Source organism: Lagopus leucura, unplaced genomic scaffold (genome assembly GCF_019238085.1).
Source record: "Lagopus leucura isolate 7727_CA_CO unplaced genomic scaffold, USGS_WTPT01 Super-Scaffold_100002, whole genome shotgun sequence".
Classification (NCBI taxonomy): domain Eukaryota; kingdom Metazoa; phylum Chordata; class Aves; order Galliformes; family Phasianidae; genus Lagopus; species Lagopus leucura.
The window spans coordinates 44,855,857-44,882,324 of NW_024962263.1; the positions used below are offsets into that span (position 1 = coordinate 44,855,857).

The 26,468-nt window shown below is 42.5% G+C and overlaps 1 protein-coding gene across 1 annotated transcript in view; it reads left to right on the forward strand.

Annotated features, from left to right (window-relative positions):
* The window catches only part of COLEC12 (collectin subfamily member 12), a 93,579-nt gene that overhangs the window by 10,624 nt on the left and 56,487 nt on the right, over positions 1-26,468 (forward strand). Inside the window, exon 2 of the mRNA XM_042869908.1 lies at positions 870-920. Coding sequence (XP_042725842.1) covers positions 870-920 — 51 coding nt within the window. The remainder of the gene's footprint in view (positions 1-869; positions 921-26,468) is intronic.

Sequence of the window (26,468 nt, forward strand, 5' to 3'; positions counted from 1 at the left end):
AGCTCATTAAATGTTCCATTTTGGTGAATTCCTTGGCTGGCCTCTGTGCTTCTGTTTCTTTCCGTCCTTGTGTTGATGTAGGATCTTGATGGGACATTTGCAAGTGAGGCGTCTTTCTTGGCACTCAATGCAGCAAGGGTAGTGTGAAGGCTCAGCAAGCTGAAGCTCCATAGGATGCAGCAGCTGTGTTCAATGTGATGCAGATTTCTGCCTTGCCTCTACTGCAGTGCAATCAAAAGCTCAAGAGCAGGCACATTTTGGTAGGGGCTGCTGTCAGATGCTGGTGTTTTCCGCAAGGTAGGCTTGCAGCTCTTGGGAAATGATGCACTAGGTGCTGATTTAAAAAAGCCCTGGAGTCTTCCCCAGTGCATGAAATGGCGTGTGCAGAAGAGGAAATGGATCTCCTCTGTTTCCTTCTAGAAATCAGGAAGCAGGAGTTGGGCAGTGGGGCTGTACTGCTCTTCCTGGGAGCCAGGTTCCGGCAGCAGGCACAGCTCTCGCCTTGCCCTGCCTTAGCAGAAGGAAGGGCTGGGCTGGTAGCAAGAGACTGAAAAAAAAAAAAAGTAGTGAATGCATTTTTTTTCTGCTGATGCCAGCCTTTTCCTTTGAGTAATTGCTGCTGGAAAGAAGTAGAAAGAAATTAAGCTTCTGACAAAATAAATATGTGATTAATAGCATTTTACTGCCTGCCGACTGAAGATGAGAACAAAAGAGCTGAAATATTTTTTGTCATCTGTTTGTATTTGTCAGTTCTCTATCCCACTGTTTATCAGATCTTGGGGTAAAGCTAATGCACCTGTAACAAATTTTTCCCATATTTTTTGAGTGGTAGTAGTAACCTGGTGCTCTGTCTTTCTTTCTGTCTCCAGACGATTTTGCAGAAGAGGAGGAGGTGCAGTCCTTTGGCTACAAGAGGTTTGGTAAGTGGCAGCAGGTCTTTCACTGCTCTGTGGCGCAGCACTTACCTTAAGAGAAGCAGGTGCTATTAAAGCCTCCTTTACTGGCCTGGCAGCATGAGAACATGTAGGTACAGTCCCATCAACCCATTCAGTCTAATGTCTGGCCAGCAGCAGGTGTGATGAGAAGTCATCAGCTTTATTACTAGATCCTTGCATGAAGCAGTGTTATGAAAACCAACCCCACACTTCATGAGTGTGCCAGATGTGCATGTACAGAAAAGTACATGCCCCTGAAACTTCTGCTGCCCCTGCTGTGCTCTTCATAGACCCTAAATTATGCACAACATGGTCAGCTGTGGTCATATGGGACCTCTTCATGCTCTGCAAAGTCAGAACGGCTGAGCCAGGAACAATTCTGTGAGTTTATCTCTAAAAAAAAGGAGCAAAAGCTTATGGGATGATTGTGTTCTGAAGCAGTCCTGGTGATCAAAATCCCTTATCACAGCTTTACCTTCTCCTGATTTGGGACGTGGTGATAACTTCAAAACATGGTTAAACTCTCCTGCACAGTGTTTGAGACTTGAACGTGTTCTTGTGCTTCTGTATACACAGGGAAGCTCTTGCTTCTATTTTCTCTTGAATGAACCTAAAGGTTTTACTTAATACATTGCAATGTAACCTTTTATAAACCACACCTTAAGCTAAGAATTCCAAAGAGATAAATTCTTAAAATCACATTGGTCACTCTCTTTTCTTTTTTTGATGGTGGTTCGTAGAAAATGGCCTTGTCATGTGAAGGAAGTAGTGTTGTGCATCTATCACAGCCCTCAAGGCTGGAACAAGAGTCATTTTCAAAAAGGAAAAGGCTGAATTGAAAAACAAGAAAAAAGAAAAATGTCAGTAATTCACCTCAAAAGAAGCAGGGGGAGGCACGCTCGTGGCAGTAGGCGTACACAGAGGCTGAGAGGTGGGATCACATTCGCATGACCTCTTCCACCCCCTGAACTGCTGCATTGCTCCCTGCTGTTGAGCTTTATTTTAGGTACGTCAGCCAACCACAGAGCCAGCATCTGTGGCTTAGAAAGTCCTGCCATAAGGCTGCACGTAGGTTTTTTCTGCTTTTTGTTTTATTCCTCTGGACTGGGCCCTGGAATAGCAAAAAAAAAAAAAAAACTAAAAAAAAAAAAAAGCTCTGAAGAACTAGGAAGAAATTTTAACTGTTCTGCATGTTTCCAGGAGTGCTTGTACTTGTGTTGTGTTTGTCAGGGTGAAGGGAAGGTGAGCAGAGTAGCAGGGGCAGGAGAAGGATGTCAACACTTGTGGAGGTCCCTGGAAGGAACAACCAACTACAGGGCTGTTTTCCCTTCCTCAGAAAGACTGCCTTAATGTGTTCCCATTTCTACAGTGATCGCAGCATCTCCAGGCAGCCTCTGAGCTGAAGGTGATGCGCATCTTTTAAAAACCTAGATCCACTGACCAGTCACTTCCAGTACTTCCAGAGAAGCACTACAGGAGCAAAAATACAGCCAAGTAGTTCAGGACCCATAGGAACTGTTATGCTTGTTGTCCCAGCTTGTGTTCCTTCTTGGCCTTGCGTCCTCTCTGATAGTAGCAGGTTAAATTGTGAGCATTTGGATAATGAAAAATACTATTAAAGATATAAGGAAGAAAATAAACTTATTATTGGTAGTAAAGAGAAAGAATGAAATACTCCTTTCACATCACTGTGAGATTTTACTTTTGGCAATAAGGGATGTGATTTAGTGATGGGTCTCAGTAGTCAGATTGACAGGCTTGATGAGCTTGGAGGTCCTTTCACATCTACCTGATTCTATGGTTCTATGGTTCTATGATAGTATGATTGGAGAAGCCCAAGGCAAGAACCAATCTTTGCTATAGAAGCCCTTGATAAAAGGGCATTTTGGAAGGAGGCCTATCCTGTCTGAAGGCTGGTGCTGTGGAAATCAGCACTTTTTGCATACAGGTGCTGAAGCAGGCAGCAATAACAGCACCAGTTGGTTGGTTGGTTCAGGAGCCATTCTGTGTGAACAGCTGTGTGAGTATTTTGTGACTAGAGTAGTCCCTGTGTGCTCTGTTAACATGAGACAGAGTAGAAGGACCATGACTCAGGTGCCCTCGGCTCCATATTTTGGAAAAAGTAAGCCTTGTTTGGAGCAAAATGTGCTCCGAGAGGGAGATGGCTAAACCACAACTGCTTCATAAAGAACCCGTTTTGCAATGAATCACTGCTGGCAGCTGGGAACACATGTTGGTCAGCGCTTGGCTCACAATCCTTGACTTCAACTGCTTTCCTAGAGTTCAGCTGGGGAGTTTATTATTAGCTGTCTTGTTGCTGGACCCTGCCATTTGCTTCAAGAAAGCAAGAGATGTGCTGAAGGGTGGAAGGCACACTCGGGCAATTCTCATTTTGGGAAAGAAGTATTTGAAAAGAAGATTGAGCAGTCACAATCCTGCCAGCATGCACTGCTCCCCATTTTCCTGAACATTTCTCTTCTTCCTCTTCAGATACACTAATTTCAGGGAGTGTATTGTGCTACTTTTTAGTCCACCAAACTCTCACTGGTTATATTAATCCAAACACACTGAGCATATCGCAGTAACATTTAAAAATATTCATCACAGATGCAGACAGCAAAGTCAACACCAGCATGTGTTTACTTCTGAGTGCAGGACAAATTCACCACAGGGAGTCAGGGAGGCCGAGGAAGATGCTCTTTCCAGCTGCCTGGTGCTGTTTGCTTCTTCTCAGTGGGTGCTCCAGATGTGCAGGGATGCAGCCAGAAGGGCACTGTCCAGTGTCTCAGGTGCCCGTGGCTCTGGGTTGTGGTGGTGAGAACATAATGAAGGATGTTTCTTATTGCTGTTACTTCATCATAAGTCACTGCCAGGCTGCTTTCAAGTGATCTGCTCCAGATAACAAGTTGTGCCCATCCATGGTTTTCCTCTACCAGATTGTCATCAGTGTTAACCCTTTCCTTAGGCAATGCTTTTGGTTTGTGCATCCCCTACTTCCTCTTTGGGAAAGAAGGAATGAAGAGAGGGCAAAACATGCTTTTCAGAATTATAGGGTTTTTGAGATGCTAAATCTCAGGCTTGAGAGCTCAAATCATAGAATCATAAAGTAATAGAATCATTTGAGTTGGAAGGGACCCTTAAAGGCCATCTACTCCAGCTCCCCTGCAATTAACAGGGACACATACAGCTAAATCAGGTGCTCAGAGCCCTGTTCAGCCTGACCTTGAGTGTCTACAGGACGGAGTATCCACCATGTCTCTGGACAGCCAGTTCCAGTGCCTCATTACATTTAACATGAAATATTTTTTTCATTCTATCCAGTCTAAATCTCCCTCTTTTAATTTGAAACTGTTTCCCCCTGTCTTATCACAACAGACCCTGCTGAAGACTCTGTTCCTTTTGTTCCTATAGCCCCCTTTTAGATACGGAAAAGCCACTATCAGGTCTCCCTGGAGTCTCCTCTTCTCCAGGATGAGCAGCCTGGTAGATATTAGGATGAGGTTTTGACTCTTCTCTGGCTCTGGACATCAATGAAGGCACAAGAATTAAAGGGAATTAATGGACTTATGAGGTAGCATGTCTGATCTACTCAACTTGTGGCATTCCCAGGCAATAGATGCATAGACAATTGCAAATTTAGAATCTTTGTGTTAATGCTTTAGAACTTTAAACCTGCACTTAAAAGAGCAATTAGTGTACAAATTTCAATGTGAAGTTATTCAATGAATAGTTTGAAGCTATACCACAACATGAAATAACTGGGGAAAAAAGGGAGTGGTCTTTGAACTGATGTGAAGCCCAATTTTAATGTTTCAGAAAGCAGGCTTCCAAGAATAGAGCTGAAAGCCTTGCTGACAATGAGAAACCTCACAAGGAATAAAAAGACAGGGCCAGTACACTGCAGATAAGCAGAAGACTAAACAGTTTGTGTGAGATAAGGACCCTTTTTTTGCCGTTAAGAAACATAGCCAGAGTTGGAGGCTATCAGTTTGTCCTCCATAGTAGGGCCCACCTTGTCCCCTGTCCTCCAGACCATGAGCTGGGATCTTTCACCTCCCATAGGGTATGCTAGTCATGATGTCCAGTCTGTGCAGCAACAGTAACTTAGCTCCTGAGCATGATTCCAGTTCTAAGAATTAAATCTAGGTATTTCTAGACCAGAAATGGACAAATCAGCTTGCGAGACAATAATGAAATCTGCTATGCTAGAAAGAGTTGAGAAAAATGCCTCTGGTTTTAAAGTATTCTTGGAAAATATGACAGTTTTTTTGCTGATAAGTTGCTGAGGGGCAGCTGAACTTGATCCATGTAATAACTGCTTTCTCACTTTATATTGTTTTGAATATTTTAGGCAGAGAGAAGCTATATATCAGTTGGTGTGTGTGTATATACAGGTGTATATTTATACCTTTGGTAGAATACAAATGGGGAATTTTAGGAGTTTAACAATAAAAGCCTTATGAATGGTTTACAGAGAAAAAAAATCTGATATTTTATAGACTTTCAGAAAGAGCTTAATATGATATATTTTCCTGCCTGTAAGTAACAATTTAAATGTGATTACGGTAATCCTTCTTAAAACTTGAGGCTTGGACATTTGTGATAGTTCAGGAATAACGTTAACTCATTAACACTGCACAGAAAGCCTAACTTCAGCCTTTAACCCTGGATAAACCCAGGCCATTGTTCACATCTGTAATACCACACATGGAAAAATGCCTGGCATCAGCTTGATGGTGAACTACCTCCACACAAACCTTAAGCCTGTAAGAAAAATAAATAAGTAAAGATCTAATCTTAAGGAATTTATCAACTTTTCTTTATGGTTTGTAAATGACCAGCAAGGGATTTCAGGTGCCACAAGCCGCAGAGTTCTCTGGGCATTCTTTCACATGTGTGCCTGTGACACACAATAGTGTGGCTCAGTAATAAGTCAGGAGTCACTGTTGCTCACAAAGCCAGAGGAAAGTCTGGCACATTGCTTCCAGGCCAGCGATCTTGCTGCTTTTATTGGATAGAGATTCCATCTGCATGGGTCTTGGGGTAATTAAACCTACATCGCATGGTAGCATCAGCATGTCTGTTCACTATAGGCCAAGAAATGTCACTTGGAGACACTCTTTCCACTACAATGGCCAGTGGGGCAAAAGGGGGCACCCAGGTGAGCCCAGTGCAGACAGCATGTCCTGGGGCTGGGGCCTTGGGGGTACACTGGGGACTGCATGTATATGCAGGAATTCCTTTGGTTTTTTTTGTTTACTAGGGTGCATCCAGAGTTCCAGGGCCATTGGAGTTGAGCTCTTGATAAAAAAATTAAGAGGAACATCTGTGATGAGCTGGAGTCAAGGTGCTGCATGCCTCCAGCTTTGTCCTCACTCTGTCAGCAGCTTCTGGATTATCACTGATACCTTCCAGCTGAAAATTTAAAACTGCCAAACTTTCCATGCTGGTAAAGATGGAAAATAGTTGAGGCACCCTGACTGATCCATCAGCATCAGACAGTAATAGTGTGATCCAAGAAGCTGACAGAGCTGTGTGTTCTGTGCCAGCATAGCCCGGAGATGTCAGTGCTGTTGGGGTTGATGGGCTTGGGCTGCCCCTCTCCAACCTCTCCTGCTGTGTCTGCATACAGGCCTCGTAAGGAGCCCTCTTAGCAGTTGAGTGGGTGACCAGAGTCATTCCAGCTGTGTGCTGGTCTATAGGCAATCTATTTTTTATTGTTATGTGGGTGGTTTTTTTTTCAATTGAAGTACAATTAAAATTCTTGGCATGTTTCTTCCTACATTGCATCTGCATGCCTGGAAGCATACCTCCTCAATCAATCTCTGTCTTTCAGAGATGTGCTGAAAGGTGGCATGGTCACTGCTACATGTGAAGTCTGCCCTCTGTTTTTCATTAGGGCTGTAAAATAGGTGTGTGGGCTGACTAGAGTGTTGTATTTACAAATGGAATGAAAAATATTGGTTGTGCTGTAAGCAACACCTGGGGATTTTGTATTTGTTTCCCCGTAAACTAGCTGAACAAATAATGAAGCACTTCGCATCAGGTTGCTGCCAAAACACCTAGACTGCAAGTTGGGTTGTTCTGCATCACAAACCATTACCTGTGAGAGAGATTAATGCATTAGAACAAAACTAAGAATTGTGTTTTCAGCTTGGTGCTGTTTCTATTGAAAGGAGCACAGGAAAATTGTGGAAGAAGTGAAAATTTAAGATAAGAAGCCATCCGAAGAAGGAAGAGGAAGATAAAATATTTGGAGATACCAGCTAGTGGGTTCTCCCAGTGCTGCTGTTGTAGCATTACTGATGTCTCTGGTGAAGCCTTTTTGAGTTTATCCAAAGCAGAGCTCTGCCTCTGCGGCTAGCAGCTGCCATATGCTGCTCTTTACAGCCTGCTGTAAACTATAAAGCTGCAAGTACCCAGATGTATCTGAATGATCCTTGGCTATTCTTTATTTGCTTCTGTTATCCCACACCAGAAAGCTGCTGTGCTGTGCTTACTGCTGGCAGTGACATTTTAGAAGAGGCACACTGATGCACAATGAGGCAGAGGATTCCTTTTCTTTTGGGGCATTTTCCTCAAACCAGACCTAATGGTCTCTTCCCTCTCCCTCTGTTGACAGCCAGCATCTTGGAACCGCTGAGGCCACCGAAGTAATGCGTCACACACTTGTTCTCAGCCAATTTTATGATGATTTGCCAGGAGAAAATTTTATTTGTGAGGATTGAATTCCTGTGAAATCTAAATTTAGGGCTCAGCATTTCGCAAGCATTTTTCTTGCTTTTAGGTAGCCAATAAAGACACCCATCCTTCAAACAGTGGTAGCAAGGAGAGAGAAATGCTGTGTGAAGGTATGGCCATACTGAGCAAGAGCTTCATGTTCCTAGTCACTTTGAGTCACTCCACAAGTCTTCAACTCCAAGTCTCCAAACTGTGTGGGGAAAACACATAAATGCTTAGGGAAAAAAGCCTGTGAGAGCTAAAGGGGATAGTGCAAATAAGGAATCACAAAAATACAATATTTTGCCATTCAGAGAGATGTAGACTGGCTTGTGCCCAGGAGAACCTCATGAGGTTCAACAAAGCCAAGTGCAAGGTCTTGCACCTGGGTCGTAGCAACCCCTGCTATCAGTACAAGCTGGGGGATGTTAGGATGGAGTACAGCCCTGCTGAAAAGGACCTGGGGTTAAAGGTGGATGGCAAGCTGGACATGGGCCAGCAATGTGCCCTCACAGCCCAGAAAGCCAATTGTATCCTGGGCTGCATCAAAAGAAATGTGGCCAGCAGGGCAAGGGAGGTGATCCTGCCCCTCTACTCTGCATTGGTGAGGCCTCACCTGGAGTACTGCATCCAGATGTGGAGTCCTCAGGACAGGAGAGACATGGACCTGCTGGAGCACCTCCAGTGGAGGGCCACAAAAATGATGCAAGGGATGGAACACCTCTCTATGAGGACAGGCTGAGAGAGCTGGGTCTGTTAAGCCTGGAGAAGAGAAGGCTGCGAGGATATGTGAGAGCGGCCTTTCCGTTCCTGAAGGGGAGCTGTAAGAAGGAAGGAGACAGACTCTTTAGCAGGGTCTGTTGTGATAGGACAAGGGAGAACAGTTTCAAACTAAAAGAGGGGAGATTTAGACTGGATAGAAGGTAAAAGTATTTTACATTACAGTTAAAGAAGCACAAGAACAGGTTGCCCAGAGAGGTGGTGGATGTCCCATCCCTGGAGACACACAAGGTCAGGTTGGACAGGGCTCTGAGCAATCTTCTGTAGCTGTAGGTGTCCTTGTTCATTGCAGGGGAGTTGGACTAGATGACCTTTAAGTCTCCCTTCCAACCGAGCAATTCTGTGATTCTGTGATTCTGTTTTAAGCTGTTTTTTGCCTATTGCAGACACTGACAAGGGGCAGCATGTTGCTTCACTAAACTAAAATTAAACCAAACTCTACTGTGCTGCAACACAACAGTTTAGCCAAAGGAAAGCTGGAATAAAATTTTATCCAGTCTCAATTAATCTCCTGCATATTGCTAAACTTAAGCAGAACAGGCAGAGTGCCTAGACATTTCCACTGATTCTGCTTCAGCAAGGGTTGTGCGGGTGGCTTAGGGGTCTGGTAACAGGTAGGTGGTGGGGGACCACGAGTGGGAAAGGGCTTTGTGAGTGCCTGGAGCTGATGGGTCTGTGCATTATGCAATGGGAGCTTGGAGGTTTGTGTTCTGCAGACACTCTTCGGCTCAGTCAGGAATGTATCTGGAAAATACACCCTGCCAGGGTGAGACACAGATGCCTCACATTAATAAAGTTTGTATGGGTTTTCCGGGTTGCAGCTAGTGGCTTCTAATGGAGGCAGCTGGAATTTTTGTGGAATACAGAGTACAAGACCCAAGGGATCCACTTTTCAGCCCAGCTTGTTGGGAGGTTTGCATTAGTGGTTCTTTGCAGATGTTCAGTGCGTTGGTAGCCATTCCATAATGCCATAAAGAGGCAGGGCAGGTAGGCTTCATTTTAAGGATATCAGGGCACCAGGATATCACACAATCATGGAATGGCTTCATTTATAGGGGACCTCAAAGCCCACCCAGTCCCACCCCGTGCCATGGGCAGGGCTGCCACCAACAGCTCAGCTGCCCAGGGCCCCATCCAACCTGGCCTTGAGCGCCTGCAGGGATGGGGAACCACAGCTTACATGGGCAGCTGTGCCAGCACCTCACCGACCACTGAGTGAAGCATTTCCTCCTAACATCTAAGCTATGCTTAATAGGGCTTCGCTGCGTGTGTTTCAAAACGTGAACATTTAAAATTTTGAAAAACGCTAATCGATTTTCTTGATGTAATGTATTTTTGTGTTTTTGGTTTTGGCCAGGAACATGGAAAATACCACTGAGTTTTATATTCTGAATTTGCCCAGGAACAGGCATGCAAGCTTTTACTTGCCAAACTTGTAAGGTCATTGGAGCCTACTCGGTCGTGTCCAAAGGCAGGAAAAACACTGTCCTTGTATATTTTGTTACGAGGCTATGGCATGATTTCAGAGCATCTGTGTATGTAGGAACAACCAGTAACTGGAAGATTTTCTACATACATTTCTACTTTATTGTATAGAGAAGAATATGATTACCAAAAAAAAAAAAAGAAAAAAAAGAAAAAAAAAGAGCAAAGGGATTTTTTTTTCCTTCCTCTTTTAACCCCAGAAGTTAATTGGGTCAGATGGAAATGTGGCATATCATGCCCAGTGTAACTGATGGTTTCATTGTAAGTCTGGCCTGTCAGAGTTGAGTTTGGAGTGAGAGAGCTCTTGTCCTTAATTAACATTTTGCACGACCTGAAGCCAGAGTAATTTGAACCCCTGCTGCGAAGTTTCAACGTAGCATCTGTGCACAGCTAAATTCACTTCTCCCCAGCAGTGACTGCATATCGCTGCTTGTTTATATATCAGTGTTTAGATATCATTTTCATTTAAATACACATGCAATGTGAATTTGGGCCATTGTATTGGACTGTCTAATAGCTTGACTTCAAATATACAAAACCCAGACATGTGGACATTTAGATATCCTGTCGGTTCCATCTAGAAAGACAAGTGTGTTCCTGGATGTGCTATTCCCAAGATCAGGAAAGCCAAAAACCTATGAGTTCGGTTCTGCTTCTCATCCTGCTCCAAGACCCCAGTCGAGAGTTCAGAAGTCATTTTGTTACCCCAAGCACTGACACTGCGTATACAGTTTCCTAAAACAGGCCATCAAATCGCTGCTCCATAGAATCATAGAAATATAGAATCACAGAATTGCTCAGGTTGGGAAAAAAAAAAAAAAAAAAAAAAAAAAAAGTTCCTTAAAGAACTTATTTGTCTCCTTAGGAACACAGCTTTCTGCTTGATGGATGGTACTACGTGCTTAACCTCTTTCACAGATCTTAAAAGTGACCACATGCATATTTCAGCACTAAGCAAAGTTTCTTTATTAAGTGTACTGGACAATACTCAGCATGGCTCATTTCTGAGGGGAAGCAAACAAAGCAACATCTGGTTCTTCTGCTTACTGCAGTGGATCTGAAAGAGCTTTCCAAAAACTCTAAAATTGGTGTATTTTTTAAGTAGTTTAGTTTAGCGAAAACTAGGAGAAAGCTTTAAGGTGTATGTGAGGGACTGACTAACCAAAATACTGGAGGAAGCAGAGGAGGAACAGATGTGTCCATCTGGGTCATCAAGCAGAATTAAAGTATACAAATTATTTTTCAGAGGTCCTTAATTCAGGCCCTGCTGGATTTTCCTCTGTCACTGATCAGCCTTTCTGCAGGTTCCAAAACTGCACATGAAACCACCTCAGTGGAAGATCCCTTTTTTTTCTGTGGTGTTCACAGCTCAACTTTTAGGGACATGGTGGGCATGGTGGGAATGAGCTGATGGTTGGACTAGATGATCTTACTGCTCTCTTCCAACCTTAATGATGATGATCTGATCTAGGAAAGAGCTCTGCAGTGCCATATGGAAACCACACATCCTGCTGCATCTTTCCTAGTGACAGCAGGGGCAAGGCAGAGGTGTGTCCTGTCCTTTTGCTCTACTCATGTCATGGAGTAGGTCAGCACAAGGTAAAAAGCAAATCTCTCTCAGTCCCAGGCTCACTACCAAGCCAACTAAGGCAGGGAAATTTGGTAGCTGGAGGAAAACCCACCAGTGTCAGAGAGCAGCCTGTAAAAACCATAAGCTTCAGAGCCAGCCTTTTGCTGCAGCTTTGCATCCCAGCCCCTGAGCAGCTTGTGTTTGTGGCAAGTGGCTTTGGGGAATGCAGGGCTGTGGGGCTGTTTTTGTTCTCAGCCATCTATGCGAGAGGTTACTGTGAGTAGTTCTGTGATTTAGTAGAGAGAAATAGAGCTGTGTTCTCCACAACAAACCCTTCCTATTGCACTTGGTTTGAATACCAGTTGAGTCTCTAATTACGTTTCCAATGGAAAGAGAATTCCTCATTTATTGCAAAGAATGAAATTACACATGCATGAAACCAGATGCTCTAATAAAAACCCCACAAAATAACCATAAGAGCTACAAGAATATGTATTTGTCCAGCAGATGATTGAGGTGGTCCAGAAAAGAATGAGGGGAAGTCTCTTTGCAAAAGGAAGCAGAAGAGCTGACAGTGAAATCAGAAGTCATCTTATGTCAAAGCAGGATTTACGTCACCGTGGTTCTCTTAATTTTGAGCTTGCTGTTTGCGCTGATGTGGCACTATAATTTAATCACTTTATTTTCTTTTTCTCCCTCCTGGGAGATTTCTAAAACACTCTTTTAGAAAGAAAAATAAATAATCTCTAATGTCTTTTCAGTTGTTCTTCTGGGAAGACTTGTGGTGAGTTAAAAGAAAATAGTCAGTGAAGCTGTGAATGGGAGATGTTTCCAGGGTGGGTGTGTTTGAGGTTTGTTTGGGTTTTTATAATACTCTACTCCTATGTCTATTTTTTTTTTTTTTTTTGTCTTCTTTTTTTTTTTTTCTAATAGTTTTCAGATGCTTTTAATACAGTGGAAATTGGATTAAGAAACTGCTCCAAATTCCACCAGTGATGGAAGCTTTGTGGAGAGATGTGTTGTAGGACCAGCTCCACTACTGCACGTACACCCTGAGGACAGTTCTGCTGGAGAGGAGTTGAGATCCTTGTCTGGTCCTGCAGATTTTGCTTGGACAAATATGCAGCAAAGAGTTTTTGCAATTGCTTTTCTCTCCTTTTGCTTATAGATCCATACCTAAAGTGGATTTCTAACCTCTTAGTGTTCATGGGCACACTGTTGTTGACACGAGAGTTAGTGAAGCTGTATGATGTCAGTGTGGATCTTTCTTCTGCCTGTGTTGAAGTGTAATGCTAAGAGCAGCACAGAACGGAGGGAAGTGCTGCAATGCACGTGAGATGCTCTGGGGTTGCAGCTTCCATCATGAGGGTTAATCTACTGTTTTGTGAAGGCTTCTCAGCACAGTTCATATCACTAAAGAAAAAATTCTTCTCTGAAAGAGCAGTGAGGCAGTGGCATAGGCTGCCCAGGGAGGTGGTGGAGTCATTGTCCCTGGAGGTGTTCAAGAACCATATGGATGTGGCACTGAGTAACATTAGTGGGCATGATGGGGATGGGCTGATGGCTGGATTGAATGATCTTAGAGGTCTTTCCACCCTGAATGATTCTGTGATTCTAAGCCTATTCACAGAAAGCAATGCAAAGCCCTGCTCCAATAATTCCCATGCTGCTCTCATCCTGCAGAATGAGGTTAAAACATCTGTAGTTTGGAAAACAGTGGCGTCCTGTCCTAGGAGAAGCATGGCAGTGCTGATCTGCTTCCTGTCTTTATTATGATTTCTGTGCTATAACCAAATCTCAGCTGGAGCCAGTGTGGATGGGCACCATCCCGACACAGCTGTGTCAGCAGGGCAAGGGCTGCCACTGCTCACATCTGCATGGCTGGCTGCCCAAATCCCAGTGGAGGATTTGCGACTGACAGGTTGTGCCAGGCAGCACTGCTTGCCCAGGTGCCTCCACAGTGCTTCTCTGCTTCCCTCCTCCCTTTCTCCCTATGGCCACAGCTTGCAAGGGTCACCAAATCTCACCCTCCCCTTCTGTTTGTTTTTCCTTCTTCCTTGTGAGGCTGATGTGCACTGGCTGCACTGTCGGGCTGGTGTTTGATCTCATCCATGCACGGGCTGTGTGTTTTTCAAAGTACTTCGCTGCCAAAGCTGACCACTACTAAGGGAGAGGAAAAGCAGTCAGCAAACTTCCATGCTTACAAGTGTGCTGCTTTAAAGCTCTGCAGATCACATTGCTTGTTTTTTCAGAACAGCTCACAAAGATGTTGCCAGCAAATTTCCAGTAAACTTGACATTTAAGTGAAAGTGGCTTCTTAGAAATATTCAAGCAGTGGCCTATGGAAAGTTTTGGCGAAAAACCAGGGGGGAGGATCTGTAATCTATATGCAGCTCTTCCTGGAGAAGATGAGATACCCAAAGCAGTTAAGAGGATTTTGGACTTTCCACACAAATTTGAAGTACAGATTTGAAGATTATGCAGTTCAGATGTAGGCAGAGAAGTAGTTCTTTTGGGGAGTTCTTGCATCAAGCTCTTTTTAAAATGCATGGAAGCTGTCTATAGCACAGTTTTCTCATAATAATCTTAAACAGCTTTTAGGAATCTGAGAATCTTCTGACTAGTTCTCACGAGTGCTTACCTCACAGGTAGATCTGCTGTAAACAGGTGCATCTCCACTTACTAAAGTTGTATGGTCCCCACTGGTGTCTAAGTGTGAAATGATTTGGCTGGATTTGATACAGGGAGTTAAATGATGCTCATGCAACCATCATAAAGGTTTAAATAAAAGCGTTGTTTTAAATCACAGTTCCTTTTAATACATAAAATGTCTGCGGAGACTTCCAAGGCAAGGCTGGATCGGGCCCTAGGCAACCTGATTTAGCTGTGGATATCCGTGTTCATTGAGGAGGAGTTGGACTAGATGGCCTTTAAAGGGCCCTTCCAAGTGTAAGGATTCTATGATTCCATGATTCTATAACACTCATCATATATTGTCATAGTATTTAGTGAGTTGGAGTCAGGCTCTCAGTGAACAGGTCTCATTTCCTCTGTGATGGCACTGCCGTGCAATCCAGTAACACCCGTGAGAGGTGCCTCCTACAGAAAGTAAGGCACTGAAGCACTGTTTAAGATCTCAAATACCCTTATGGACCTGTACCTGGGCATGACAGGGCACTGGCACAGGTTGCCTAGAGGCCTTGGGGACCTTCATAAGTTACCTGGGCACAACCATGGGCACCCTTCTCTGGGTGGCCCTGCTGGAGTGGGGATGGGCCAGAGGGACACAGAATGCCCTGCCCCCCTCAGCCATTCTGGGATTTTAATTTTGCATCCTTCTATTTTGTTCTACATATTACAAAAATGAAGATAGCTTACATTATTATGATAATATATCTAGCAAATAACATAGGGTTCTTTCTCCTCACTCCCAGTTGAGGAACACAATATAAATACATAAACAAGATTTAGTAGACTGGCACAGGGTCAAAGTATTATTGCATCTCACTGTGAATGTTTTATAGTTCTGCAATAGTAAAGATAATCCCACTGGGGAGTTTGGCATAAGGTCAGAGTAGGAATTACTAAAAATAAATAATATTTTGTTTAAAATCCAGTTCCGGGTCTTTTCATTAAGCGATAGCAATAAGAGAGTCTGTGTTCCTTTATTTACATAATAATTCGGAATTTACTAGAAGTTGATTCTGATGGATGCTTCTACATCCTCACTGTTGTATTAATAATTTTAAATGAATAAAATGTTGAATGTGGCCCTAGATTATTGGGGATGATAAAATGGCCAGCATTTCAGGTTGGTTTTAGGATATTTTATGCATCAAAGCAATATCCAAATATCCCTATTTGATAATATGTATTATCCCACTGATATTTTCTCATGCCTTTATTGGGGAAAATCATAGAATCACAGCATGGCTCAAGTTGGAAGGGACCTTAAAGCCCACTCACTCAGTTCAAACCCCAACTGCTCCAAATGCAGTTTGTTGCTGCATTTATGTAACCATCCCTCTGGGTCATGTGCACGTGCCCACTCAGCCTGTGACCTGGGACAGCACCATTCATGTGAACACCCAGATGTTGGGTTTTTCATGTGAGACTGCCTGGAATGCTACCCAAAACACAAAATAGGAACACTACCCCTTGTTTTTAACACCAAATATGATTGTGAGTATCAGCAGCATCATGATCTCATTGGGATATCATGTTTCCAGCCATCCACTATATGGCATTTCCATTGCCACCACTGGGACTGTACTGCGAAGAGACTGTAGGAGAGAGCACCTGCTTTGTTCCCATTGCTGCTCATTGCAGAATCAGCAGGGTCTGGGCTAATCAGAACTGACAGCAATTAAGAGTAATTGAGTAGTCTTTCTAACTCGGTGATTTTCCTGTAGCTTTAATAAGGAGAAATCAAAAGGAAAAACAAATGCTGTTGTTTGCTAAGCTCTCACAAGCCATTTCTGGTTATCTCAGGATTCAACAACTCATTAGATGGAGAATTGGCAGTGTTTGGACTGAGTAACACCAGTTTTCTGCATGTCTTTATAATGACATTCTTGTTTACATTCTTTCAACATGTGGAATGTTTATTTTTCAGTGTGTTTTTTTCTGGGTACAGGGACTCTTGGGTTATTCTGAGTCCAAACTTGTTTTCTTCCATTATGTAAGAAGTCAAGATAATAGGAAGCATGATGTGCTTTCCTCTTGTGATACTGCAACTAAGTGAAGTGCAAAGGTAGGGCTGGCCAAGCAAGGTTCTAGTCATTGACCTCTGGTCATAAGAAATCACTGGCTTTGGAAAACATAGTACTACTAATGATTTTTTTACTTTAGTTTTGGTTTAGAATATTATCTGTGTTTAGCATTTGTGAGGTCAAGTAAATACCCTGTAGGCTGCAAAAGGGAAACATGTTTGTGGTGGTGACAGCCCTGGCAGCCTCACCTGCAGCCTGTGCACTGGGACTGTGTCTGACATACCAAGCCTGTGAGCAGTGGCCTGTGACTGCCAACGAAAAGAAAAAATGTCTAGAGAAATATTTCTGTCTTGTCCCCCTGTCCCAAAATGTGTTGCCTTTTATTTTTTCTTCCCATTTATTTTGGCTTAAATTCGGGACCCCAGATCATGGATTGCAAACAGGGAGATGGGGCAAAGAAGGATCTGTGTCAACTGCTCATCCTGCTACTCATGTAGGAGAAACCCTTCATTCCCGCCTGAGTAGGAGATGCCTTTGCCACCTCACCCTTCATGTTCATGCATACCAGAGAACATGTATCTTCAGTAGCCTCCCTATGAAGAGAAAAACTGAAATAGTAAATTCCCTGCCATGTTCTCCTCTAAACTCAAGATTCTTTTTACAGTCAAGCCATTGTATCGTTGCTTAGTGTCAGTAGTAAGCTGTGGTAGAAAGTAGACTCATAGTGTCATAGAATCATTAAGGTTGGAAAAGACCACTAAGATCATCTAGTCCAGCCATCAACGCATCACCCACCATGCTCACTAACCATGTCCCTTAGTACCACAAAGGAGAAAAATGCTGGGAAAGTTGTACTTGTAAATTCATAAGCTTTTTCAGATAAAAGGAGGAGGCAGATGCTGATAAGTTCTTCTAGTTTACCACAGTTTCCCACAGAAGATTTGCATTTTTCTCTTCCTTGAAATCAAGGCTTCATGAATAAAGGCTTATAGACTCGTGCCTTTGCTGGGCACCTCTGGTTAACTCAGATATTATTTTGCACTCTATATTCTCTGTCTGTAAACAAAATACATATGTATATATCACATCTCATAGAAGAAGCAAACAGAATGGAAGCTCTTCATCTGTGTTTATCTACAACTTTGAAAATACTTTCTCAAAATACAGTTTTTGTATTTAAATAATAAACAGTTGTGTTCTTTTTTATGTACCACCTTATTCACCTAAATGTTGATAATCTTCAAAATTCCTGAACTACTGAGTTATTCCACATTCTGCTTTAGTATTAAATTGTTTCTTTGTTTCATGGGAAAAATTAGATAACCTGTGTCCCAGTTTTCACCTGGAGGATGGGTTCTTCAGCCAGAGGTACATGGAGTCTCACTCACAGTGATTTATTTAGAAGTCCTGTCCGATTTTTCCCCTTTTCACTGCCTTAAGATAAATACATTTAAATTGAGTGAGCCAGTTTTTCAGTTTAACAGAATGTTTTGATGCTTGTTAATTAAAATTACTTTCTCCAGAATCTAAGCACGTACAGCTTATTTTAACTTTCCTTAAAGAAGGTCTGAAAATGTCTGTAAAGGTTAATCCTTCAAAACAGCTGTGCCTTATTCCATAGACACAGTATTCTAGAGCAGATTCCCACTGGGTTTTATTTCCACAAGAGGTGTCACATTCTTCATTGCGGTTTAATCAGTGCAGTGCTCTAAAAATATTGCTGACTGCTGAAACTATATATTTCATATGTACAGTGAAACTGAAAAGTGACTAAAACACTTCATACTTGCAGAGAACTGTTCCTTTTCGAGTGCCTGTATCTTGCTGTTGCTGTTACTAACTGTATAGAAATAGAGGACGGAAGGGTGCAGTGAGTGTTTAGGCAGCATTTTGTGAGCATTCAGGATTCCAGGAGAGTCTGTCCACAGAATAAGTCCTTCAGCCTGAATAAGTAGTAAATATATGAGTTTTTCTGTTAGCTCTCATATAAAAGACATGGGCTCCCAGTGGCAGGACAAGAGGCAACGGGCACAACTGGGTCACAACAGGTTCCCTCTGACCATCAGGAAGCACTTTGTTACTTCACAGCTGGTGGAGCACTGGCATGGTCTGCCCAGAGGCTGTGGGGTCTCCTCCTTGGGGACCTTCATAAGCTGCCTGGACATGGGCCTGGACACCTTGCTGAACCTGATGAAAGTCTTCCTTAGATTATTCAGGCAGCCAAGTTCATCAGCTCTGTGGAGTTTTTATCTGAATTGAGTTGAATGTGATAGAGCTGGGTATAGTAAAATATGCTTCTATACGATGCATAGTTGATTGCACTGATATCAGCAGTTTCCTGAAGGCTTGCAGCCAGGCTTGCTTTCTCTAAGTGGCTGCTGTGAGTGATTCAGCTCCACAAAGGGAGATCAGCATTGCAGATTCCATGGCCCTGGAATCAGCTGAAAATCCTGAGCTACAGCATTACAGCTGAGGTCTTGTGCATCCCAGCTCCCAGAACACGTCATGTGAACAGGATGTGTTCGCTGCTTTTTCTGGAGAGGTCTGGAAGGAGTTCTTCAGAACTGCTGTGTTTCTCTCCAAAACCTTCTGGACAACTCACAGGAGTTAGCAAGCGGACAGGGGGTTGAAGTATTAAGCTGCAAGAAAGGTTTTTAAGAGTCAGTTCACGATGCACTCATTGCTAAGGGCTAATGAACTTTAGATGTTTTTGACTAAGCATGCAGTAGTAAAGGAGGGGCTGGCTCCCCTGTGAATCACCCTGGATGGAACGGTGTAGCTTTTCGGAGGACAAGAGCTATCCTGAGCTGACTGGACTGCTTGGGCTTGTGCATTGTTTTCTGCCAGCGCATGTGCTTCTGGCTTGTAGTGGTGGGGAAGAATCCTCCATAACCAATGTGAACGCTCACAGCTTGCTCTCAACTCACTCCCATCTCCTCACCAAGCTACAATAGGCTTTTTTCGGTGGAAACTCCTGGCTCCAGTACTCCTTGCATGACCCTGTGGTGACTCCCTCTATTCTTGAGGGATAATACTGAGGCATTTAGCCTGTGGGCTAACTTCACATAAATTAAAGTCCTGGCACCTTCCCATGTGATGGAGTTGAGATTGCACCATCCCTTCTTCTATTCAGAGCACTTTTAGGGTGGTCTTCACAATTCTGGAATTTGCACATCTGTACAAATCTTATATCCTAGGCAGCACTTAGCACAGGGACCTGTTCTTTCATCCATGGTCTCCATCTCCAGATGAAATGCCAACAGGGTGGGGGGGCCTGGAGCCATACTTCTGGGTCTGCATCTTCCTTTGTGAATGAAAACCTGAGTTGGGAGATGTTCAGCAGAAGTGTTTCTTGAGAGACATCAGACATACCTCCTGGGAGTGCTGACCCCTCACACTGTCAAACTGCAGAAACAGCACTTGGTCTTTCTCAAAAATTTAACTTGTCCGTTCTTGAGCTTTTTCGCCATTGAATACTTTTCATTGTGGCTAAATGAATTAAGGAGGCACTGATGTAAGAGAATTTTGTGTCCTGGATCCTCCATTAACTATTGTTAACATGTGAACTGCAGGCTTTTTCCACTTTGCCTCTGTCTTTACAGAGCTATCTCCACAAGATTAAATAGCCTTTCCCAGGATGCGGGAAATGGGGCTCAGGAAACAGTCTTTTGGAAGAAGGATATAGCAGTGTGGAAAGATGTGTTAACCTGGGCATTGAAATAAATTCTGGATTCTTGAAAACGTTTTGCAGAGGCCATCTCAAAGCCCATGTAGCTTTCGTAACCCATGATCTCTTCCAGCTGTTAGTATGAGCACCACAGTACAATAATCACCTCAGCATGCATTACTCATTCCCCATTTTATGGTGTCTCTTTACTTATTAGATCATTGACAGAGGGAACAAACCATCCGTTGAACGAGACCTGGATGTAATTATGCATAGTTCAACTGGATCCTATTTGTGCTAAACAACAAAAGATGCTACATGCAATGCGAGTTAGTAAGCTACATGGAGGAGTATAGCAATCAGGAAGACAAGAAGTGATGCTTAGCAGAAACTGCTGCTTGTGGAGATGCATCCTGATGACATATCAGCCGTGATGCATGTTAGCCACAGGTCATTATTTTTTTCTTAAAATTCTCTCCAGAAATGAGAAACCCTGAGGTTACACAGGATGATTTGACTAATGGCAACTAAGTCCGGGCCTACCTGGAAAGAACAAAAGGTTTTTGCTGTTTGTACTTGAATGTATGCCCAGGATCTGTGAAGACAGTAAACATTTCAGGCTGGTGCCTCTGTTTGTCACAGTAACGAGTGTGAAATTCCTCGGGAATCCTCTGGCCCTCTGTAACAAAACAGCAAGAAGCCAGCCAGACTGCTATCAGCAGTCCCCAGCACAGACATACCATGTGATGCAAGGCAAGGACATGCAAACACTCTTCCATTAGTACCACAACACTCAGGAGTAGGGCTACTCAATCTCTGTGGAACAGTCCAAGCACCCCAGCCCTGCCAAGCACCTACACTGTTTTCTGACTAACTTGCATCCAACGTGCTGTTTGCACTTGGGCTCAGATCACTAATAGATTTAAGGGATCAGCTTTCGGCTCTGCTAGATGCTAATCTTGCCAATATAGCTATACTCAAGTACTTCATTTTGGACAGCTTTCCTCTTAACACTTGGAGACCTATAAATACATAAATGGAAAGGGTAGGGAAAAAAATCCCTCAGAAGTGAAACTTGATTTCTCACTTAATGTCCTTGATATCAGTGCAATACTGTTGGCCAACTGTAGCAGTGTTAGTCCATCATGAAAAAGAATACAATTCTCAGCCAGTTGTGCAGGCTTTCCTTGGCATGGTGGCTGTTACAAGAAGCTTCCTGATTTTTTAATAAACATAAAGTAGCTCTGAAGTTTGGTTGGTGCCTCAAGCGTTCCAATACAGTGAAACACCACAAAAGTTAGGGCCAGCAGGCAAATGTACTGAATGCAACAATGGTGAAAACAATGCCAGCAGAATTACGGAAATATCATCATCATTATTATTATTTGCTATTATTATTTCATCAGAGGCCATTATTCTACATTTTTTTTTTTCAGAACCAGATTTCAAAACCCATGAAAAGATTTTCTTTACTCTGTCATATTTCAGGAAATGTCATTCGCACAGCATATACTTACAGAGGAAGATGCTCAGTTACATCCTGCACATCCGTTTGACCTATTAAAGACATCTGAAGCAAAGATGTTTGCTAGCCGCTCCTCTTTTATTAGAGAAAGAGAAATTACTCTGTCTCCAGCACAGATCTCCTGGTTTCTCAGTATCGTGTCATAGAAAACTACATATTCATTCAGAGATGAAGAATTTTTATGGAAGTCTTTTTATCAATAGCAGTAAGAATGATGGTCACTGATCTTTCCAACAAGGGAAATATGTCGTCACCCAATTGGCATAGAAAGGGATACTGAAACCCCGAGGCAAGGAATTTGCTTTCAGTTGTACCACATCAGTGATCCTGAGGAAACCGAGGAACAGTTAGAAAATTATTTATGCTCTGATATGGTGCAGGAGGAGAGTCAGGATATCCTGGTGGTCTTCTAGCTCTAGTGGGAAGGTCAATCTACATCTGAAAAGGTAAGGAAGAGAAAACACTTTAGCACCATTGTGTGGTAACAAAAGCAGACCACAGAGCTCAGCAGACAGCAAGGGAGCTGAAGACAAATTAAGGCTAGAGAAAGGGATTTAGTTAAGTCTTGTAAGACATTAGATGCCTTTATTCAAATATATCTCATATCCATGACCCCAGAATAAAACAAGAAATACACTTAACAAACATTCTGTACCCCTAGAGGCATACCAGAAATTTTAAGCTGAAAGCTTAGCATTACTTCAGGAGATTCTTAGATTTCAGCAGTGGTGGAGAATGGCATTGTTAGGGAAATTTATAAGCATTTCTAAATCTTGTAAAATCCTTGGTGAGAAGTTGCATAGCAGTACAAATAACCTTTTGTGTAAGTTATCTTTAAGTAACTATATGTCTACTTTGCACTGTGGCTGAGAAATTTTATAGGACTGAATATAACATACAGGTCTTTTCACTGTGTGATCTTTAATAAAACCCCCCAAAAGGCCCTAGGCCCCAGACCAGTTTCTTGGTTGAACTTCAACTATTATTATGCAAAATAATGTCTTTTAATTAAATATATAACAGCTTCTCTAGAAGACACCTGTTCTGCTTAAGAAGAAGCAAAATTGTTTCTGACAGGTTGTTGATGATAACAGGTAAAGTATTTGTGGGCAGGCCAATAGTCATATACAGAACAAAGAGTGGAACGCACCCCATTGGTGAAGGGGCTCTCTGGCCACGCAGCTCTTCTTCTCAGGGAGCAGCCTCGCCCAAAGGGATGCTCTCCCTTCAGTATCTGACCCTTGTATGAACTAGTGTGTGTCCACCCTGGGTCCAACTTTTCTGGGCGCACAGGGAGCACAAGTGCAAACTGTCCCTATGCTCCCTGGGTCAGTCACACCCTTTCACTCAGTGCTCAATCACCAGCTCAACCCTGACCTAACGGTTCTGTCCAATACCCATCAGGAATTCCATCTTCTTCCTCATCTGGTATTCAGTCCATAAATTCAGCCCAATGTCTCAGCTGAGAGCACATTCAGAAGTCACACCAGCATTCGAGATGAGTTGCATTAAACCAGAGCTGGCAGAAATCCAAGCTCTGTTGTGTTTCAGTAAGAAGAAATCAAATTTCAATTTTAGATCAAACTCAACTTTGTGATCATGATTGTAAAGTTGTTTCATATCTGGTAGGGACTTGTATTTTGCAGATAGTTCAAACCTTAAGATGTTAGTTTTTCTGAAGAGGTTTCTGCCATTCAAAATAAGGGATAATATTTTGTTAGGTTCAAACAAGAACCTGATTTATTTGTCCAAGTAGCAGCCTCTCCAGTTTTTCTTTGGTAGTTGTGTTTGTCTGAGGTGAATGATTTTTTCAACTGCAGGAATTGAACATTGCCCAGTTCTCTGTTTTGGGCTTCGTTTTTAAATGAAACTGTAGAATTACACATTCTGTCCTGACTGAAAATGTCATAAAAGTAATCACCTGACAGAAGTTTGATATTATGTTCAGAAGGTCTATGCTACTATTTTCAGGTAAGACGTTAGACCATAGGAAATAAACACAAACCTCCCAAGCCCAACGTTTGAAAGATATCGTCTAGGTTCTATGCCAGTCTGTGAAAAGACAGACATTTGGACCCATAGATTTTGTCCTGTGCCTGTGCATTACTTTACTTGTGGATTGAGATGACTGATGGTCCACTAAGACATCCTGTTTGGTTTCTGAGACGCATCCTAGTAGGCAAGTAAGTGCTTGTGGGGACTGACTTCGGAGCAGCTCTCAGCTGGTATTAGTATCTGCTGACAGGCACGGGTTTCTGGGAGAAAGAAGAGTAAAATCTGTCGTTAGACTGGCAAGGATGCAGTCCAAGCTCTTTGGCTTCTCTTTGACAAGGGTATTCCCTCGTTTGCTAGCATGCATGACTCTCCTTGAGCTTGGAGAAACGAAGAGGAGAGCTTGGAGAACTTTGGAGAAGCATTACATCAGATGCTTGCTGAGCACCATTTCTCACTTTCTTGAGATCAAGATGCATTTTGGCATTTCATGATTTGCTGAAAAAATTCCTTGCTGGCATTGAGCCAGGGTGGTCATCGAAAAGGCAGCTTGGCTTGAATGGCTGTTGTAATTCTTAAAATTGCATTGAGCACCCTGTGCTACTTTGGGAGAAATAACTTTTGAAGCAACGTGATTCTTTCATGGTCATGTAACCTGGGCAGTCTGTGCTGCAAAGTGCTTTGGAGGCTGCACTTCTGCAGGAGAGGACTCTGCAGTCTGCTGAAGGTTGGAGCTGCAGTTAGCTAAATGGTAATGTCACTGCATGCCATGCCAACAGTGAGCTGAAGTTCTCTGTTGTCTTCTTTGAACTCAGGACCCCAAAGCAGAGTTTCTTGGTTACACAATAAGATAATAAAAATGCTAGTTTAAATTTCAAATTAGTAAAGGGCTATTTTTGGCTTTCTCAGAGACAACATCTGTAAATAATCAGGCAGAAGCCTTTCCATAAAACAACACAGAAAAACCTCAAAGAGCATTTAGATTCTGCAACATTTAAACAAGATTTTTAACCCGTGGGGAAGCCAAAATCAACACAATGCTTCCTGCACATAAAAGCATGGAATTTCTTAGCAGTGTGGGGGCAATAAATGACTATCACATTTCCCTCCTTTCTAAAAACTAAATATTTTTCAATGGAAATAGTAATATTGATGGAAAAAGAAAAGAGGATGGTGAGTTATGTAAGAATTGATTTAAGCTCTGAACCCCCATACATTGCAGTCTGGAGGCTAATTAAAGAAAAACGTAGGCTCCTCCGTTTTGCTTTAATTGTCCTCCAAGCTCAAGAGATCAAATGTGCTAGATGAGAACCTTCTTGTAATCATCCAGATTCCCGACCCAAGTTCAAGTTCATTCCTGCTGGTTCCAGCCAAGTCTATCTATAATGCAAACAAAAGAAGGGAATAATATACTCTTAATTATGTTCTCTACAAAGACAGGGGAACATGATGACTAACAGCTATACATACATATTCTCCTAACAATCTCTGACCACAACGTTTACCCACAGCATGTGTGGAATCAGAAGTTTGCCTGTAGCCAAGTACATACGGACCGGTTATTTGTTAAGGAAAAATGTAAACACTGTCCAGTTTAAAAAAATTAATACTTTTTGTAAGATGCTGATACCTTGATTTCCTGGTTTTTGCAGGAAGAGTGCTGTTGTCTTAAGGGGTGCTGAATCAGGCTCTTGTGCATTACAGTAGAAAACTGTTTATGAAGGAAGGACTGGCTACATTTCTAGTCATTTGGTTGACCTGATTGAAACATAGATTTTCAAGTTGTGGATGAATTAACCTGTAAATACGATATTCAGGGATAGTAGCAATGCAGACAAACAGAACTGGGAAATTTTATAATTTAATACAGTTTCGTGAGCAAGCTGTGTGGTTTCATGAGCCACCCCTGGTTTGTGAACCACTACTGGAGAAGGGCTGAATTAAGCATTTATTTCAGCTATGTGAAACTCTGGGTAAAGAGGCAAAAATCACAGTCTTGCAGTTCCTGTTTACCAGTCTGGTTAGTTTTTAGCTCTAGTTCCTAAGTTGTCATTTAGAGTGACTAATTGTCTAGCTTCCCACAAACAGCAGATTTGTGTCTTTTCCCAGATGAGGCACAGTTATGAGAAGTTATATAGTAAAAGAGACAAGCTAATGGCATGGCCAAACTTTGCCTAAATCTGTTTTTCTCTGCTAAATGACTTACTCATCTTGATTTTCCAAGAGATGCCAAGGCGATTTCAAAAAAACTAGTGTTTTGCTTCATCTGCAGCTTCCAGTGAAAAAATGAATAAATTGTTGTGGCTCCAACATAGGAAAAGATCATCACAGAGATATTGAGTTTACCAAAGTGCATCCACTGTAATCAACTCCCATAGCTCCCAGTCACACAACAGAACTGGTGGGACCTGGATGCCTGGTATGGCCGTAGCTTTCTGCAGAGCCATGCTCCCAGTCTCCTCCTACTGGATGGAGACTTGTTCTTCTGGGACTGGGGAGGCTTTACTCTGTCCCATAGTAAGAATTTTCTTTTTCATATCTTTTTAACTCTAACAAAGTTAGGACTTCTGATTGGCACACTGTGATCATGGTGCCATGTGGAAACCAAAAGTTTGTGCTGTAATCACCTTCTAAATGTAGTTTTCTTTCCAAACCAATCTCAGCTGCCATCAGAAAAACAAAAGGCCAGCCAGGAGTCTGTTATCATGAAACTAAAAGACTGCAGTAATGAAAATGTGCATCATACCCTATATACCATCTCTGTGTTAGTTTGTTTACTTGTTAATGTTAAGTTGTGGCTTTTTGCATTTTTCTGTGACTATAGCACTTAGGATTTAAGGAAGATATGCCGTCAGTAGGAAGGATATCAAACAGAGGAAGTTACACAAGAGTTAACTATCAAAGTAGGGCAAGCCTGCAGCTCTTCAATGTGGAATAAGAAATTATCACCTTATGGCAGTATGGGTGATGGTCATGGTTAATACAAATGTCTTCAATATACAATTACTGAGGTTGTATAAACCATTGATTATAGATTTTTAGTACCAGAATTGAAGACATAAAGAGCAGACATATTTCTCTG